Source organism: Macaca nemestrina, chromosome 17 (assembly GCF_043159975.1).
Source record: "Macaca nemestrina isolate mMacNem1 chromosome 17, mMacNem.hap1, whole genome shotgun sequence".
NCBI classification, from domain to species: Eukaryota; Metazoa; Chordata; class Mammalia; order Primates; family Cercopithecidae; genus Macaca; species Macaca nemestrina.
In genome coordinates this window covers 63,898,818-63,916,094 of record NC_092141.1, presented here as the reverse complement: position 1 = coordinate 63,916,094, position 17,277 = coordinate 63,898,818, and the positions used below count along the sequence as shown (strand labels likewise).

General features: G+C 54.7%; 1 protein-coding gene across 2 annotated transcripts in view; it reads right to left on the bottom strand.

The window, feature by feature from the left end:
- LOC105472220 (retinoic acid receptor alpha) overlaps positions 1 to 17,277 on the bottom strand; it is a 49,171-nt gene that overhangs the window by 18,303 nt on the left and 13,591 nt on the right. For both annotated transcript variants that reach the window (XM_011725247.2, XM_011725246.3), the window contains exon 2: positions 8,725 to 9,264. In XM_011725247.2, the coding sequence (XP_011723549.1) occupies positions 8,725 to 8,902 (178 nt within the window). In that variant the 5' untranslated portion in view covers positions 8,903 to 9,264. The remainder of the gene's footprint in view (positions 1 to 8,724; positions 9,265 to 17,277) is intronic.

Here is a 17,277-nt window from a genome sequence, read left to right as displayed (position 1 = left end):
GGCAGCTGTCTGCAGGCCTGGGGCCCCATCCTGCTCAGCCTTATCCCTCCCTCAGCTCCTTCTCAGGGCTTTGCATTTAGTAAGCCCTCAGCAGGTGTGGGCTGAACTGGCCCCCACTTGTGCCAGGCAGGGCCCCCTCCTTTCCCCAACCCCATCTGGAGGGGACAACAAACAGGAAATCATGAGGCCCAGTGCCAGGTGGACACTGGGTCCCAGTACAGAGTGGTGTCATCCCGCAAGACAGTGCCCAGCTCTATCCTGCCCCTCACTATCACAGCCTTGCTGGGTATGTGAAACTCACCAAGGGCCTCAGCAGGAAGCGGGCAACCATGGCCTCACAGCAACTCGCCCAGCCAGGGAGAGATTAGAAGTTTTGCTTTTTTTTTTTTAATTTTTATTTATTTATTTGAGACAGAGTCTCATTCTGTCACCCAGGCTAGAGTGCAGTGGTGTGATCTCGGCCCACTGCAACCTCCATCTCCCGGATTCAAGCAATTCTCATGCCTCAGCCTCCCAAGTAGCTGGGATTACAGGCGCACACCAGCATGCCCAGCTAATTTTTGTATATTCTGTAGAGATGGGGTTTTGCTGTTGCCCAAGGGTGGTCTCGAACTCCTATGCTCAAGCAATCCTCCCACCTTCACTTCCTAAAATGCTGGGATTACAGGTGTGAGCCACTGTGTCCAGCCAGAAGTTGCTTTAAGGAGGAGGAAACATTTGGAGAGAGCTTGGGTGACCTGCCCAAGGCCACACAGGAAGAACTGTGCTTTAAGACTCCTGCCCATGGAGGGCCCTTGGTCTGTATGCTGGTTGAGGTTTCCAGCAACCGAGAAGTCAAAATGGGGAGGGGGGCACCTCTATTTCTGACAGCCAAAGGTTGAGTGGCCTCCAATCTACCCTGGGAGGCCCAATCCTTGGCTGTGCCCCAACTCCACAGAGGAGGAGGAGGAAGAAGGCACTGCCCCAAAATGACTTAGAGATGGGAACCACTTCCTCTTCCCACAGACACTACTCCCTCAAAGGGCAGTCGGGCCTGCACTGGTACAGCCCCATAGGCAACACATCCCTTGGCATGGGGTAGACACAATACCTCGGCCCTGACCCACCTAAAAGGAAGATGGGCTTCCTTCCCTGAGTCCCCTCCCCCTGTCCATGCTGGGATCTTGTCCAGAGGGAATCTGTGCATTATCCTTGCTGGGAGATAAAAGGTGAGGGACCCCATTTTCATTAAAAACTCCATGTCATGGTCTTTTGGCTGACTCTACATTTCAGACTCCAAAAAAGGCATTGCTAGGCAGCACTCCCTCTGCCTGGGCTGTCCCTCCGCCTGGGCTGTCCCTCCTATTGTCCAGGGAAAGAGTGGGAAGCTGGGAAGATGCACAGACTGCAACAGGGAGGAAGTGGCAGAGCATAGGAAGAAGGGAAGGACACAACCTCCTCCTTTCTGGGCTCACCCAGACCCTCGGGCGTTCTCCAGTCTCTAGGCATATGAAGCAAATATGCAGCCACCCTCTCGGGGCTCCCATCCTCAGCTCCTCTGTTGATGGCTTGCAACTTCTTTGCTTCCATCCACAAATTGAAACAAATTAAGAATAAGAACTGTGGCTTTTACACTTTGTTCCTTCAGTGTCTGTCTGGAGATGGGGGGGAGGGTGCCCGCTGAGTTCTGCAAACTCTCGTGGGCTATAGCGGGCAGATTTGGGGGTGGGGATGGTGTGAACAGATTGTATCCACAGCTTCCAGGACAGGACCGAGATCTGGCCCAGGCCCCTTATCTTTCTTTCTCTCCAACCCTCAGGATCCAAAACAGAGAGGAGGGGGTATGACTTGTGCCTTCCTACGCCCCCTACCGGGGAAAGGTAGGTTCTAAGGCAGAGAAAGGGCCTCCGCAGTGGGGAAGGGGCTTTCAGTCAGCACTAAACCCCACCCCCCACACTTCCCATACCCAAGAGTGTGCCCCACAATCCCCTCTCAAAGCCGCCTATCTGGATGGTGGAAAACAGCCCGGCTTTACAATCCTACAGTCATGATTCTGCAGTACTTTAACCTCCCCCAGCACTGTGTCCTCTGTGTAAGTGGGGATAATGTCCCTCTTCCAGGATTGCAGGGATTAAAATTTGTAAAACACAGACAAAGCCTCTGACACACAGTAGGTGCTCTATAGATGTTAACATCCCATTCTCTCCAGCTCCCACCTACAAAGGGCCTGGTCCCTGCTGGGTGCAGTGGCTGACACCTGTAATCCCAGCACTTTGGGAGGCCAAGGAGGGCGGATCACAAGGTCAAGAGATCAAGACCGTCCTGGCCAACCAACATGGTGAAACTCCGTCTCTACTAAAAATACAAAAATTAGCTGGGTGTGGTGGTGTGTGCCTGTAATCCCAGCTACTTGGGAGGCTGAGGCAGGAGAATCGCTTGAACCCAGAAGGCGGAGGTTGCAGTGAGCCAAGATCGCACCACTGCACTCCAGCCCAGGTGACAGAGTGAGACTCCATCTCAAAAACAAAACAAAACAACAACAACAACAAGCCAGGTGCAGTGGCTCACGCCTGTAATCCCAGCACTTTGGGAGGCCGAGGCGGGCGGATCGCAAGGTCAGGAGATCGAGACCATCCTGGCTAACATGGTGAAACCTCATCTCTACTAAAAATACAAAAAAATAGCCGGGCATGGTGGCAGGCTCCTGTAGTCCCAGCTACTCGGGAGGCTGAGGCAGGAGAATGGCTTGAACCCAGGAGGTGGAGCTTGCAGTAAGCCAAGATCACACCACTGCACTCCAGCCTGGGCAACAGAGCGAGACTCCGTCACAAAAAAAAAAAAAAAAAAAAAAAAATTAAAGAAACAACAATAGGCTGGGCGCGGTGGCTCACGCCTGTAATCTCAGCACTTTGGGAGGCCGAGGCAGGCGAATCACCTGAGGTCAGGAGTTCAAGACCAGCCTCAACATAGAGAAACCCCATCTCTACTAAAAATACAAAAATTAGCCGGGTGTGGTGGTGCATGCCTGTAATCCCAGCTACTCAGGAGACTGAGGCAAGAGAATCACTTCAACCTGGGAGGCGGAGGTTTCAGTGAGCTGAGAGATTGCGCCACTGTACTCCAGCCTGGGTGACAGAGCAGGACTCTGTCTCAAAACAAACAAACAAACAAAAAAAAGAAACATGCTCAGAGAGGTTATCAGCAAGTCATAAGTGACACAAATGTCCAAGTTGTTGTTTTTGAGACAGGGTCTTGCTCTGTCACCCACCAAGCTGGAGTGTAGTGGCGTGATCACAGCTTACTGAAGCCTCAACCTCTCAGGCTCACGTGATCCTCCCACCTCAGCCTCCCGAGTAGCTGAGACTACAGGCGCACTACCACACCTAGCTAATTTCTTCTCTTTGGTAGAGGCAGGGTCTCACTATGTTGCCCAGGCTGGTCTCAAACTCCTGGGCTCAAGGCCCTACCTCGGCCTCCAAAAGTGCTGGGATTTCAGGCATGCGCCACTTCACGCAGCCAGTGTCTAAGTTTTATTTTATTATCTTTTTTTTCGGCGACAGAGTCTCATTCTATCCCCTAGGCTCCTCCGCCTCCTGAGTTCAAGCGATTCTCTTGCCTCAGACTCCCAAGTCGCTGGGATTACAGACACATGCCACCTCGCCCAGCTAATTTTTGCATTTTTAGTAGAGATGGGGTTTCTTTTTTTTTTTTTTTTTTTTTTTTTTTTGAGACGGAGTCTCGCTCTGTAGCCCAGGCTGGAGTGCAGTGGCCGGATCTCAGCTCACTGCAAGCTCCGCCTCCCGGGTTCACGCCATTCTCCGGCCTCAGCCTCCCGAGTAGCTGGGACTACAGGCGCCCGCCACCTCGCCCGGCTAGTTTTTTGTATTTCTTAGTAGAGACGGGGTTTCACCGTGTTATCCAGGATGGTCTCGATCTCCTGACCTCGTGATCCACCCGTCTCGGCCTCCCAAAGTGCTGGGATTACAGGCTTGAGCCACCGCGCCCGGCCAGAGATGGGGTTTCACCATGTTGGCCAGGCTGGTCTCAAACTCCTGACTTCAGGTCATCTGCCCGCCTTGGCCTCCCAAAGTGCTGGGATTACAGGCATGAGCCACCGCGCCCAGCCCAGTGTCCAAGTTTTAAACGCCGCACTAAATGCCTTCTCCACAGCCCCCAGTCAGACCCCTTTGCCCATGGAATTCCCAGAGTGAACAAAAAAGGCAGATCAGTTCTCCCCTCCAAACCAGAAGAAAGGTAAGAACCCAAACCAAAGACCACTACTCTTTAAACACTCTATGCCCTAAGTCACACCCCCTCCCAGCCCCAACACACAGACAAGCTGACTCTCCCTCCTCAGCTCTGGATTTAATTCCCCCAAAACACACTCAGCTCTCTAACCGTCTCACCCAATACACACAAGTCATTAATCCCCTTCCCAACACACGCCCAACCGTGACCCCACCCCCAAAACACACATAGCCCTGACCCGTAGTGCACACAGAATCTCAAACCTCCACAGTAAACACTAGTCTTCAGAGACCAAGCCCCAGGCGCCGGTTTAGGGGGTGGGGAGAATCGCTGGACCATCTCTAGGGCTCCCACCCTGGCTGTAGCATGACAAATGCCCTCCCCACAGTGACCTGGAAAGGATTTCTTTTGGTCCCATAGGCTACTAGGTCTCTAAAGGGCACACCCAGGCCACCTAATGTGCTGCCTCCTCCCCACCTGGGGAAAGGGATGAAGGGGAAAGAGAGACCCCACACCTTTGTTTGGTGGAGAATGGGAGGAGGAAGCCTCATCAGCAAGGATTCCTACCAAAAGGGTGTGAGCGGACCAGGCTGTACCACTGCTCCTATAGGAATGGAGGACCCTGGATTGCCACCTCTCCTGCAAACTGCCTCACCCTCAGCACCAGCCCTAAGGCCAGGCGAGCAGGAAAGGCTAAACTGCCTCCATCTCTGAGGCCAGGCATGTGATACTTTTATCTGCCATGCTTTTCTACCCAAAGCTCAGAAGCTCTGTCCACCAGGCAGCCCCGGCTCTGCAGGAGGGAGATACCAGGCTCCCTCAGACCCATGGCCACACCTTGTCCCAGAGATGAGGAAGGTCAGCGAGAAGCCCAGAAGCTAAGGGTCTGGGCAGGGAGAGAAGATGTTGTTGTTTACCAGGGAGAGGGGAGGGGCAGGGAAACCAAAAGGCTCCCAGAGGGAGGGGGCAGGAAGGGGGCATTGCCTAACCTGGGTGGAGAAAGTCAAAGAAGGCTACACTTGCCCGAAATGTGGGCACCCCACCCACATTTGGGGAGAAGGTTACCAGGATGGGAAGCCTTCCCCACCCACCTCTGAGAAAGAGGAAGAAGCTTGCAACATTGAGGGGAGGGGAGGGCAAAGCATTTGCTCCCTCTGGCCAGGATGGGCAAGGATGGGGCCATGCCCCAGCCCCCACCTCCAACCCTCCAATGAGACCAGGCTCCAGATGGACAGAGTGTCTGGGAACTCTGTTGCCATCACCTGGGTTAGGACAAGTTGTTCACAGGCACCAGATCGCAGGTTCCCAACTCCTCCCCCTTCAAAAATCCTACCCTGAGCTGGATGCGGTGGTACATGCCCATATCTCCAGCACTTTGGGAGGCCAAGACAGGAGGACTGCTTCAGCTCAGGAGTTTGAGACCAGCCTGGGCAACATGGTGAGACCTTGTCTCTACGAAAAATCAAAAAATCAGTCTGGTGTCTGGTGTGGTGGCATGCACCTGTAGTCCCAGCTACTCAAGAGGCTGAGGCAGGAGGATGCCTTGAGCCCAAGAGTTCAAGCCTGCAGTGAGCTATGATCATGCCACTGCACTCCAGCCTGGGAGACAGAATGAGACCCTATGATAAAAAAAAAAAAAAAAAGGCCGGGCGTGGTGGCTCAAGCCTGTAATCCCAGCACTTTGGGAGGCCGAGACGGGCGGATCACGAGGTCAGGAGATCGAGACCATCCTGGCTAACACAGTGAAACCCCGTCTCTACTAAAAAATACAAAAAACTAGCCGGGCGAGGTGGCGGGCGCCTGTAGTCCCAGCTACTCGGGAGGCTGAGGCAGGAGAATGGCGTAGACCCGGGAGGCGGAGCTTGCAGTGAGCTGAGATCCAGCCACTGCACTCCAGCCTGGGTGACAGAGCGAGACTCCGTCTCCAAAAAAAAAAAATAAAGCAGGGCAAGGTGGCTCACGCCTGTAATCCCAACACTTTGGGAAGCTGAGGCAGGCAGATGACTTGAGGCCAGGAGTTCAAGACTGGCCTGGCCAACATGGCAAAACCCTCTCTCTACTAAAAATACAAAAAAAAAAAATTAGCTGGGTGTGGTGACATGCACCTGTAATCACAGCTACTTGGGACGCTGAGGCACGAGAATCGCTGGGAGGCGGAGATTGCATTAAGCCAAGATGGTGCCACTGCACTCCAGCCTGGGCGACAGAGCAAGAATTCATCTTAAAAAAATTAAAATGGCCAGGCACGTTGGCTCATGCCTATAATCCCAGCACTTTGGGAGGCCGAGGTGTGCGGATCATGAGGCCAGGAGTTCAAGACCACCCTGACCAATATGGTGAAACCCCCATCTCTGCTAAAAATACCAAAAGTAGCCACGCATGATGGCGTATGCCTGGAGTCCCAGCTTCTCGGGAGGCTGAAGCGGGAGAGTGGCTTGATCCTACAAGGCGGAAGTTGCAGAGAGCCAAGATCGCACCACTGCACTCCAGCCTCGGCGACAGAGCAAGACTCTGTCTCAAAAAAATAAATAAATAGGCCGGGCGCGGTGGCTCACGCCTGTAATCCCAGCGCTTTGGGAGGCCGAGGCGGGCGGATCACAAGGTCAGGAGATCGAGACCACGGTGAAACCCCGTCTCTACTAAAAATACAAAAAATTAGCCGGGCGCGGTTGTGGGCGCCTGTAGTCCCAGCTACTCGGGAGGCTGAGGCAGGAGAATGGCGTGAACCCGGGAGGCGGAGCTTGCAGTGAGCCGAGATCGCGCCACTGCACTCCAGCCTGGGCGACAGAGCGAGACTCCGTCTCAAAAATAAATAAATAAATAAATAAATAAATAAATAAATAAATAAAAATAAAACCCTACCCTGTCAGGAAGCAGACACTCTTCTAGTTCCAGTGATCCAAGTCCAGAATATAAATCACAGTCCCTTTAAATGCAGTGAATAGTCTACAAAGATACACCGACACATTCCCCAGCAGCCCCAAAGCCCAGAGGCTGGCCTCTCCCCATCACTAACACAGACTACAGGACCAGACCAGAATCAGAGTCCCCAGACTCCACCCATCCCATACTCCCATATGAGGTGCAAAGAAGAGACAGCAGAACCAGAAGACGAAGGTTTGATAAGGGGTGGCAGGAGAAACTGAGGCCGCACCTGTCTGCCCCCTGGCCCCAGGGCATAAGGGGTGGGGAACATAAAGAAGTACAGACATAAAGTCCCTGCTCCTGGTGGCTGCTGGAGCCTGGGAGGGAGGGGGCCACAGCTAAGCCAGAGGAGGCGATCCAGGAAGCAGTGGTGGCAGTGGGCAGCCAGCCAGTGCGGGCAGTGAGGCGCCCAGCCAGGGCCTGCCCCAGGGACAAAGAGACTCCCTGGCTCCGGGGACAGAGTGCTGCCCCCACACTGAGAAGGGGGCACTGACCCAGCCCAGTCAGGCACATAGGGCAGTGGTGCCAGGCAGCTTGCCAGCAGCCATGAGAGGGGTGGTAGGTGCCCAGGGCAGGGTGTGCAGTCCCTGCTGGCCAGGAGAGGTGGGGACACATTTCCCAGGTCAGCAGCTGACCGACCAGCCAGCCAGCAGCCCACGGCCCATTCTGCTGCTTCCACCCCCTCCCGTCCCAGGCCAGGCCCCAGCTCCCTCCTCCCCCCAGCCCTGGCCTGGCGCCCAGCTGGGCCCTGGGGGCCAGAGTTACTGTAAGCGGCCTGGCAGGCCCCAGCCCTGGACTCTGCCAGCTGGCCATAGCTGCCGCCACCTCCCACTACCTGGCTCGGCCAGCGGCGAAGGGTACTGAGACCCCTGCCCAGCTAACGAGTGACCCCCATGGCAGAGGGTGGAGGCAGAGAAAACACAGGCCCTGCCAAGACCATGCATGCGTCCGAGGCCAGAGTCCAGGCCAAGTGTCCCCTCCTGGGACACTCACCCTATCCACCCAGCTAGACTGCGGGCCCCTCCCTTTCATCCTCCCCACAAAGGGAAGCACATCCTAGCATGGCCGGGGGTGGAGCTGGCAGGGGGAGAGGTGGGGTTCCAGCCAGCCTTCCTCGGTCTGCTCCTTCAAGCCCGTTCCCTCAGAGGCACTGAGTGGGGGTGGGGCGTAGGTGGTGTGCCGCTCTCACTCTAGGTAGAGCTGCCATTTCCATCAAATGTCAAGAGGTTTGTTTACCCACCTCCAGCCTGTGTGTCCAGTCCTTGGAGCTATTTATAAGGCCCCAACAGCAGAGCACAGAAGAGGGGTGCGAGGGCCACTGCAGGCCAGAACAGCATGGTTTCATCTCCCCCTCTGCCACCCCCAACTTCAAACACAGCCACCATGATTGGCCTACAGGCCATAGGGCTTTCATTTTCAAGACCTCAAAGGATGGTCACCCCAACTGGAGAAGACCTTGCCGCTCACCGTGCCTTCAGCTCACGGCAGAACAGATGTGCCCAGAGCCCAAGCTCTGAGGCCTGCCGCCCTCCACAGTCCCCTCCCACCCCACCCCACAACACCCAGACTTACTGGCTGGGGATGGTGTGCTATATCCACTAACTGGAAGCTGGTGCTGGAGAGTGGTCAGAGCGCCTGGCGGAGAGAGTCCACCCAGCATAGGGGGGAAGAAGAAGGCGTAGGGAGGCACCGGGTACCCATTGAGGTGCCCGCCCCCAGGTGTCGGGCAGGAGCTGCTGTTGCTGGCCATGCCAACCGGCCACAGTCAGAAGGGAGGCAGACAGTCTGGCAGGGGTCTCTGGTGGGCTTCAGACCACCCCTCCTCGGGGCATGGGGCCTGGGCCCAGACGGGGTTTGGGTGGTCAGCCCACCCGCCCTGTCCTGGAGCTGCTGTCCAAAGAGGGCGGGCTAATCTCAGTCTCCTGGAGCCCCCACCCTAGCTGGGGGCCAGGTGGGTTGGGGGATGTCTCAAGAGCCGGTCCTTTGGTCAAGTAGTTCTGTGGGCTGGCACTTTTCCTGGGAAGGTCCAGAGCTGGCCTTCAGGGCACCAAAAAGGATGCCACTTCTAGATGGGCCCCAGCTAGGTGGCTGAGGGGGCCATGTCCTGTGATGCTGCAGAAAGAAGAAAGATAGGTGAGTGGGCACTGAAGAACAGGCACACGGGCATTCCCCGTGGAGCTCCCCAACCTGGGCTGCCGGAGATTTTCCCGTGGCACCCAGCTGAGCAGACAGCTGGCACCATGCCTGGCTGGCAGAGACGACCTGGAAGCAGGGCCCAGACACTGCTGGGGGTGGCAGGATAGCACAGCCAGGCTGGGGAGACAGGAACAGAGCCCAGAGCCTTGGAGGGCCTCTCACCCACAGTCCTGAGGGGAAAGGGTCCACAGTGCCACCTCAAGGGATCACTGCAGTAGAAGCGGGCAGCTGGCCCTCCTTCCCCTAGTGAGGGTTACCTGAGGTCAAGATGCAGAGAACGTGTGCTGGGGGGGTGGGGGAAGAAGGAGGGGGAGGAAAAGCCGCTTCCCTAAAGCACTGGCACTTCTCAGAAAAATGACTCCTAAGCCAGGGGGCCCCTCTTACACCACTTCCCCCCCTAGATCCAAGCCCCAGCACCCCAGACGGGTTTGTCCCACAGGCCCTGGGAGGAGGCCCATTTACATACATACTACTAGGAAAATGGGAATTGAGGACTCCTAGGTATCACCTCCAGCACTTAACAGCATGGATGGCCCAGGGGTAGGCAATGTGTAGGAGGGCAAGGACTGCCCAGGAAGCCTCCTACCCCCAGGCAATGAAGCAGAGATTGATCTCAGGGTTCACCCACATACTTCTGACTGCAGAAGCAAAACACATAAAGTGGGATGGCAGGTGGGCAGAAGATGAAAGGGCAGATGCCCCCTTCACCAGTGTGAATAGACATCCACACCCTGTTTGAACAGCTAGCACCAGAGGATATACACAGATAATACCATGGGGTAGACAGAGAGACAGAGATGAACCCAGAGATTCCACAACACAGTGAGACAGACAGGCAGCAACAAGAGCAAAGAGAGAGAACACAAATAACATATCCGCAAGAGGACAAGAGGATGTTTCAAATCCATTTTGGGTATAGGTTATACATAAATACATATGCATGTATTTATGTATGAAAAATACATATATGAAAGACAAAAGAAAAGAGACAGACAAAAAGAAACATGGCCAATCAAAAGCACATTGAAGCTGGGGGTGGTGGCTCACGCCTGTAATCCCACCACTTTGGGAGGCTGGGGCAGGTAGATCACCTGAGTCAGGAGTTCAAGACCAGCCTGGCCAACATAACAAAACCCTGTCTCTACTAAAAATACAAAAGTTAGCCGGGTGCGGTGGCTCACACCTATAATCCCAGCACTTTGGGAGGCTGAGGCAGGGGGATCACCTGAGGTCAGGAGTTTGAGACCAGCCTGGCCAACATGGTAAAACCCCATCTCTACTAAAAAATATAAAAATATACTAAAAAATTATCCAGGCATGGTGGCGGGCGCCTGTAATTCCAGCTAATTGGGAGGGTGAAGCAGGAGAATCGCTTGAACCAGGGAGGCGGAGGTTGCAGTGAGCCGAGATCACACCACTGCATTCCAGCATGGGTAACAGAGCAAGACTCTGTCTCAAAAAAAAAAAAAAAAAAAAAAATACAAATACAAAAGTTATCCAGGCGTGGTGGCACATGCCTATAATCCCAGCTACTCAGGAGGCTGAGGCACGAGAATTGCTTGAACCCAGGAGGCAATGAGCCAAGACTGCACCACTGAACTTCAGCCTGGGCAACAGAGTAAGACTCCATCTCAAAAAAAAAAAAAAAAAAGCACAATGAGATACCACTTCATACCCACTAGGCTAGCTCTAATAAGAAAGACAGATAATAACAAGTACTGGCGAGGATGTGGAGAAATTTGAATCCTCATATATTGCTGGTAGGAATGTAAAATAGAATAGCTGTTTTGGAAAACAGTTTGGCAGTTCCTCAAAAGGTTAAACACAGCGGTAGCATATGACCCAGCAATTCTACTCCTAGGTATCTACCCAAGAGATATGACAATGTAAGTCCACAAAAAGACTTACACATGAACATTCACAGCAGCGTTATTCCTAATAGTCAAAAAGTGGAACCAACCCAAAAGTCCATCAACTGATGAATAAATAAAATGTTGTATGTCCCTACAACGGAATATTATTCTGCCAAAAAAAAGAATGAAGTACTGATACTATGATGTGGATATTCCTTGAAAACATTATGCCAGTTACAAAGACCATATATTGTAGGATTCCATTTATATGAAATGTCCAGGATAGGCACATTCATAGAGACAGAAAGCAGACTTGTGGTTACCAGGGGCTGGGGCGTGGATTTGAGGAAGATGGGAAGTGACTTGCTGGTATGGGGGCTCTTTTTGGGGTGATGAAAATGTTCTAAAATTGATTGTGGTGGTAGTTTCACAATTCTGAATATACTAAAACCACTGAATGGGTAAATTTTATGGTATGTGAATTATATCTCAATAAAGCTGTTTTAAAAAGAAGAGGGAAGAAAGGAAAGAAACAGGGCCACAGAGACTCAAAATAAGGACTGTCCCTTTCCAACACCCCTTGCCACTCCACCCCAAGCTCAGGCTACAGTAGGTTCCAGGCTCTGAGCTCCAGACTCCAGCCTCAAACCTGGAGTCCAGGGGACAAGGACATGGCCAGCATTTGGTTGAAGACCAGGCCTGGTAAGGGGGAGTTCCTGCCAAGGCCACTGTGGAAGAGGCCAGGACTTCTGGCCCAGCTGAGCCAGCCAGCCTGTGTGGACCTGAGGGAGAGAGGGCAGGAGGAGACAGGTACTGGGCTAGGGAGGGGAGGCTGCCCCAGGAGTAAAATCTGGACCTTGCTAATGACCACGAGTTTTACTGTTACTCATTATGACAACCATAGGGCCTCTCTCCTCACTCCTGAATAAAGACCCCCTTCCTACCCCAGGCCCCTGCCAATTCCCTCCTAGGCTGAGGCTGACAGAGCTGATGTCAGAGGAACAGGGGCCCCACCCACTGGACCAGCTGCCGCCCTGGCCCCCTCCCAACTCCTGTGGGGCCCCACACAACGGGAACTGGAGCTGGGGGAGCTATGCAAGGGAAGAAGAGGCTGGCGGAACCTCATCAGTTCCTATAGTTGGACCCTCACACACAAATACACATACAAACTCATGCATGCAGGTCTACAGAAAACATCTGGGTGGCAAGAACATGCCTGCAGCCCCAGCCTGTGTGTGTGCAGGCATGCATGTGAGGAGAGGGAACCTGGAGATACCATCTCTCCACACCTGGGCTCTACCACACAGTGAACACAGCTCAGAAACTGCATGCATGGGCCCCAGCACACAGCTCCCCAAAGACACAACCACAGCCCCACAGTCTCCCAGACTGTATATTCTTCGGACCTCATACAGCCAGGGTGGCCCTTGTACCTGCTGCTTCTGCCAAAAGATGCTCTGAGGTCCTCCCTGTGGGCCCAGCCCATGCACCAGGTCCACAAACACTCAGGTGAATTCACAGCCACACAGAGGCCTGCCTCTCTCAAGGTGAGGCCCAAGGGGCAGCTAACCCAAAGTGAGGCCTCCATAAGCCAGGCTGAGGCCCAGAATGCCATCCAGATCCCAGGCATCCGGACCCAGCCTTTGGGGATTGGGAGGTCAGTTCAGTCAGTCCAGCCTGGACCCTCTGGAACCCACCCTTGCTCCCAGAGAAGAGAAAACCACAGCCACATTAACTCTGCCCCTGAGGAGTTTGAAATTGAACCAAACTTCAATCCCCACTACCCCCACCTCACCCCTCAGCCCACCACCCACACACACTACAGGACAAGGCTGGAAGGCCTCCCCAGACCCCATCAGAGCCTCCAAAAAGCCTAACCCAGCTCTGCCTGCAAACTTCAGTGCAAATTTACTCAGCTCCCTGGGGAGGTCCTTGAGCTGCAGGACAGACTGAAGGTCACAGAAATGGGCCAAGGGCCAGACAGACCAGAGAACAGGGATGGGCAAGGGCAGGGATGACCAGGGTGGGCCTGAAAGGGCACAGGCTCTGCCTCAGAAGGTCCTTCAGGAGCTATGACCCTCAGAGAGACACCTGGGCCCCAGCCCCTGACACCCCAGCAGGGGAGAAGGCCTCGGCAGAGAATCGAAACCAGTACCAAAGAGAGGGAAAACAAACTACCCACATCCAACCTCCACCCTATGCCAGCCACCTCCACTGCCCACGGGCACCCTCCCCTGAAAGAGAGAAAACCACAGGCCCACACCTCCAATATACCGAGCCTAGCCTAAGCACAGCAGAAAAAGGAGTAGGGGGCTGGAGCACCTGCAACCAGCCCCACACCCCTGCCCACTGGGGCCGCTCTCACCCTCAGAAGGTGCCAGGATCCCTTCCCCAGCATCAGCGTGCCTAGCTGCCCACACGTTACACCCCAGAGTCACACACCTAGAGAAAAAGGTGAGAGCTTTCTGAGCCACGAAGATGGGAGAAAGAACCAGAAGTCGGAAGGGTCAAATCTCAGCTCTGCCACTCTGGGTGACCTTACGCAAGTCTCTTAACCTCTCTAAGCAACTGTTTACTCGCCTGTGAACTGTCTACCTCAACAACAAGCTGTGCGATTTCAGACAGGAAGTCCTGGAAAGCACCCAGCCGAGAGCTTGGCACAGGGGAGGCCCGGGCAACTGGAGCCCTCCATCCCCACACCTCTTGCCACCACCTTGGTGCCCCTCAGCACTTGGCCTGCTGTCCCTTGCCTCACCCCACCCAGGGCAACATCTGTTGACAGGGCCAGGAGGGAGAGTTACCCATTTCCCAGGGCCTGCTTCCCTCAGACGGACGAGAGGGATGTGGAGAAAGGGATATCGGGGTATGGGTGGAGGCCTGACCACAACCCTTTCCAAATTCCCTTCTTTCATTTCACAAACCAAAAAAGGGAAACCTTTGGATTTGAGGAGGGGAGAAGGGGAAGAGAAATATATCATTTCCTCCCCTATACTCAGGACAGAGAAGCAGGGGACCCCAAACCCAGCTGGGCCTGGCCCCAGCCTCCCTTCCTCATTCATTCTCTCTGTTCTCCAGGCTCCCCCGAAACAATGGTTCCCAAGAAATAGAGGTCAGGCAGTCTCAGAGGGGCTGAGAGAAGGGGAAAAGGATTGGGGAGCTTAAAAGAAGGGGAGACTGGGGGTTTCCTAAGCATTCTAGACAGTTAGTGAATCATATGCAAATGACACCCAGAGCTCAAGCTCAACTCGGGCAGGAGGGACTCCAGCCCTGGCAGAAACAAAGCCCTGCCGCCTTTGGACCCCTATCCCGCCAGGAGCTGGCCAAGCAGGCAGAACAGGGTAGATTCTAAACTAGAACCATTTACAAACTTTCCAGGAAAACACACTCCCATACATACAAAGCCACAACCTCTCCCCTCCCCAGCGCTTCTCATATCTGCAGACAGGGGTTGGGGAGCAGCGATGACTACTCGCCGCTTTTTCAAGGGTCTCCTCTGGCCAAGGCTCTCACCCCTCTCCTCCCTGGCAAGCCTACAATCCAGCCACTCGGGTCCTCTGTTTCCTGTCTGTTCACCAGGGTCTGGGCTGCAGGAAGCCCGGTTAGCCAAGCCTCATTATATTTTTTATTTTTTATATTTTATTTATTTATGTATTTATTTTGAGATGGAGTCTCACCCTGTCACCCAGGCTGGAGTGCAATGGCACAATCTCGGCTCACTGCAACCTCTGTCTCCCTGGTTCAAGGGATTCTCCTGCCTCAGCCTTCCAAGTAGCTGGGATTACAGGCACCCGCCACCATGCCCAGCTAATTTTTGTATGTTTAGTAGAGACGGGGTTTCACCATGTTCGCCAGGCTGGTCTCAAACTCTTGACCTTGTGATCCGCCCACCTTGGCCTCCCAAAGTGCTGGGATTATAGGCGTGAGCCACCGTGCCCAGCCAGCCCAGCCTCATTTTAAAAGAGGCTACCCTAGGAGGGCTGGAGAAGGATCACCTGGGGGTGGCTGGGATAGCTGGAGGGTGCCTCTTCCCCACCAACCCCACAGAACCCCAGGCCAGCCTTGCTAGAGCTAGGACTGGTTTGAAAATCTGCCCTAGTCAGTGCAGGCCATAAGCATGTCCTCCTGGGAGTCAGGGGAAGGAAGAAGCCCAGTATCTCACTTCCGGGTGCTACCACTGCCCACTGCCTCAAGACACAGTGCCTTGTCCCAAAAGAATAGGTCCAATGTCTCCAGAGCTTGTATAACTCAGCCCAGGGTTATTCCCCAGCTACAGAGAGCTGCAGGACCCCACAGGCCATAATCTCACTAGTGACTGGATACCAGGCAGGAAGGGCGACTGGACAATCCAAGCTCAGGGCAGTCCATGTTTTAGGAGGAGGAAGTAGGGGTCTCTGCTGGTCAGGGTAGTGCTCCCAACTCCTCCATCCCCAGGGGCTATACCCCAGATCCCCCGGGGGACATGCTCAGGACCTCTGAAGCCCAGGGTGTCTGAGACGTCCACCTAGAACCAGAACTGAAGCCTCCCTACTCCAAGCAGCGAGTAGGTGAAAGGGCAGGGGGTAATTCAGGCCTCAAGAAGAGGGACCCACCCACAGGGAAGGAAAAAAAATGGGAAGAGGAAGAGATGAGCCTACCGAGGCCACAGCCAGACCACAGAAATGTGTGGACCATACACAGGCAGCTCTGTCGGGTGAGGGACCAAAGGGGCACAGACAAAAGGGGACCCCCTAGCTTGGAAACCACCGACCTCACATCCAGCCTGGCACGGGGCTTTCCCCACCCTCACCTTGGCAGCTGTCCCCCTCACCACTACCTCCTCTCCACGGTACCAAGCAGGAAACACAGTACTCTCACAATGGGGGGACAGTTTACAGAGAAACAGGCAGGGCCAGGGTGGGCAGATCGCCTGCAGCAGCCCCCGCCCCTCCCCTCAGCTCAGCCCAACCCTGAAACTGCCATATTCTGAGTCCCAGGGCAAACTGCCAGCTGGACTAGATGGTACCAGCCCCCTCTCAGCATCCCACCCTGGGGACCCACGCTGCAGGGAATCCAGGAATACACCCCCCCAGTCCTGCCTCAGGATATCCTTTTGGCTCTGACCCCAGACCAGGCCTGAGTCAGACTGTGCCCTGCCCCATAGCCCCCCTCCGCCCCATTGACCCCCCCCCCAGCAACTTCCTACTCCACACCCGCCTACTCAAGTTGGGGCTAGAACTAGGGGGAATCTCTTCCCCTCTCCATCCCCAGCTGAACAGGGAAGCCCCCAGTGGGGTAGGGATAATAGGTCACAGAGCCCCATGGCCTTCCCTTAGAGAAGAGGGCCTGCCGGACAAGGGAGAAGCGGGTGCAGGCTGTGTGTGTAGGGGAAGGCATAGTCTGCAGAGCCCCCACCTCCCCAGCCCCAAACACACGCAACCTGGGACCCTGCCCCAGAGCCCCTTGACACTCCAGCCTGGAGTCCAGGAAGCCACAGAAACTCCCTGGGGAAGGTGGTTTCCATCGGAACACAGGATGGGAGCAGGCTCCAGAACTGTGTATGAGGACAGATAGGGAGCACAGAGGTTTCCTGAATGGGCATCTCTCTGAGCGAGAGGAACCCTGGCCAGAGTGGACAAGGGCTGCAAAATCAGTCAGACTCACAAAGTCACAGCCAGATGCGGTCACAGTCTCCCCAACACTCAGTCTGAGTAGGTGGCAGTGACTCCTCCCCACAGACAGAAGTCTGGGGGGTCCTGGGGAATCTGGAGCATCAGAGACCATACACACTCAGCCTGAAAGGACCCCCCAGTCAAGTCCCCCAAGTACCCCCCTAGCCTAGCGGGGAAGGGTAGCTCCTTCCCCACAAGAACCAGGGCTAGTGCCCATGGCAGACATCACCATGGCAACCAACAACAAACATCCCAGGAACCACAGTGGGACAGGAAGTGACAGCCACGTGACAGGAAGACATTTTTTTTCTCAGTGTTGGGGGGTGATGAAGATTGTTTGCAGCCCCTGGGGAATCAGCTGTCCCCAGGTTTCTCCTACCTGGAGCTGGAGGGAAGGGGGACCACTAGGAAGGAGGCCAACCCCCCCT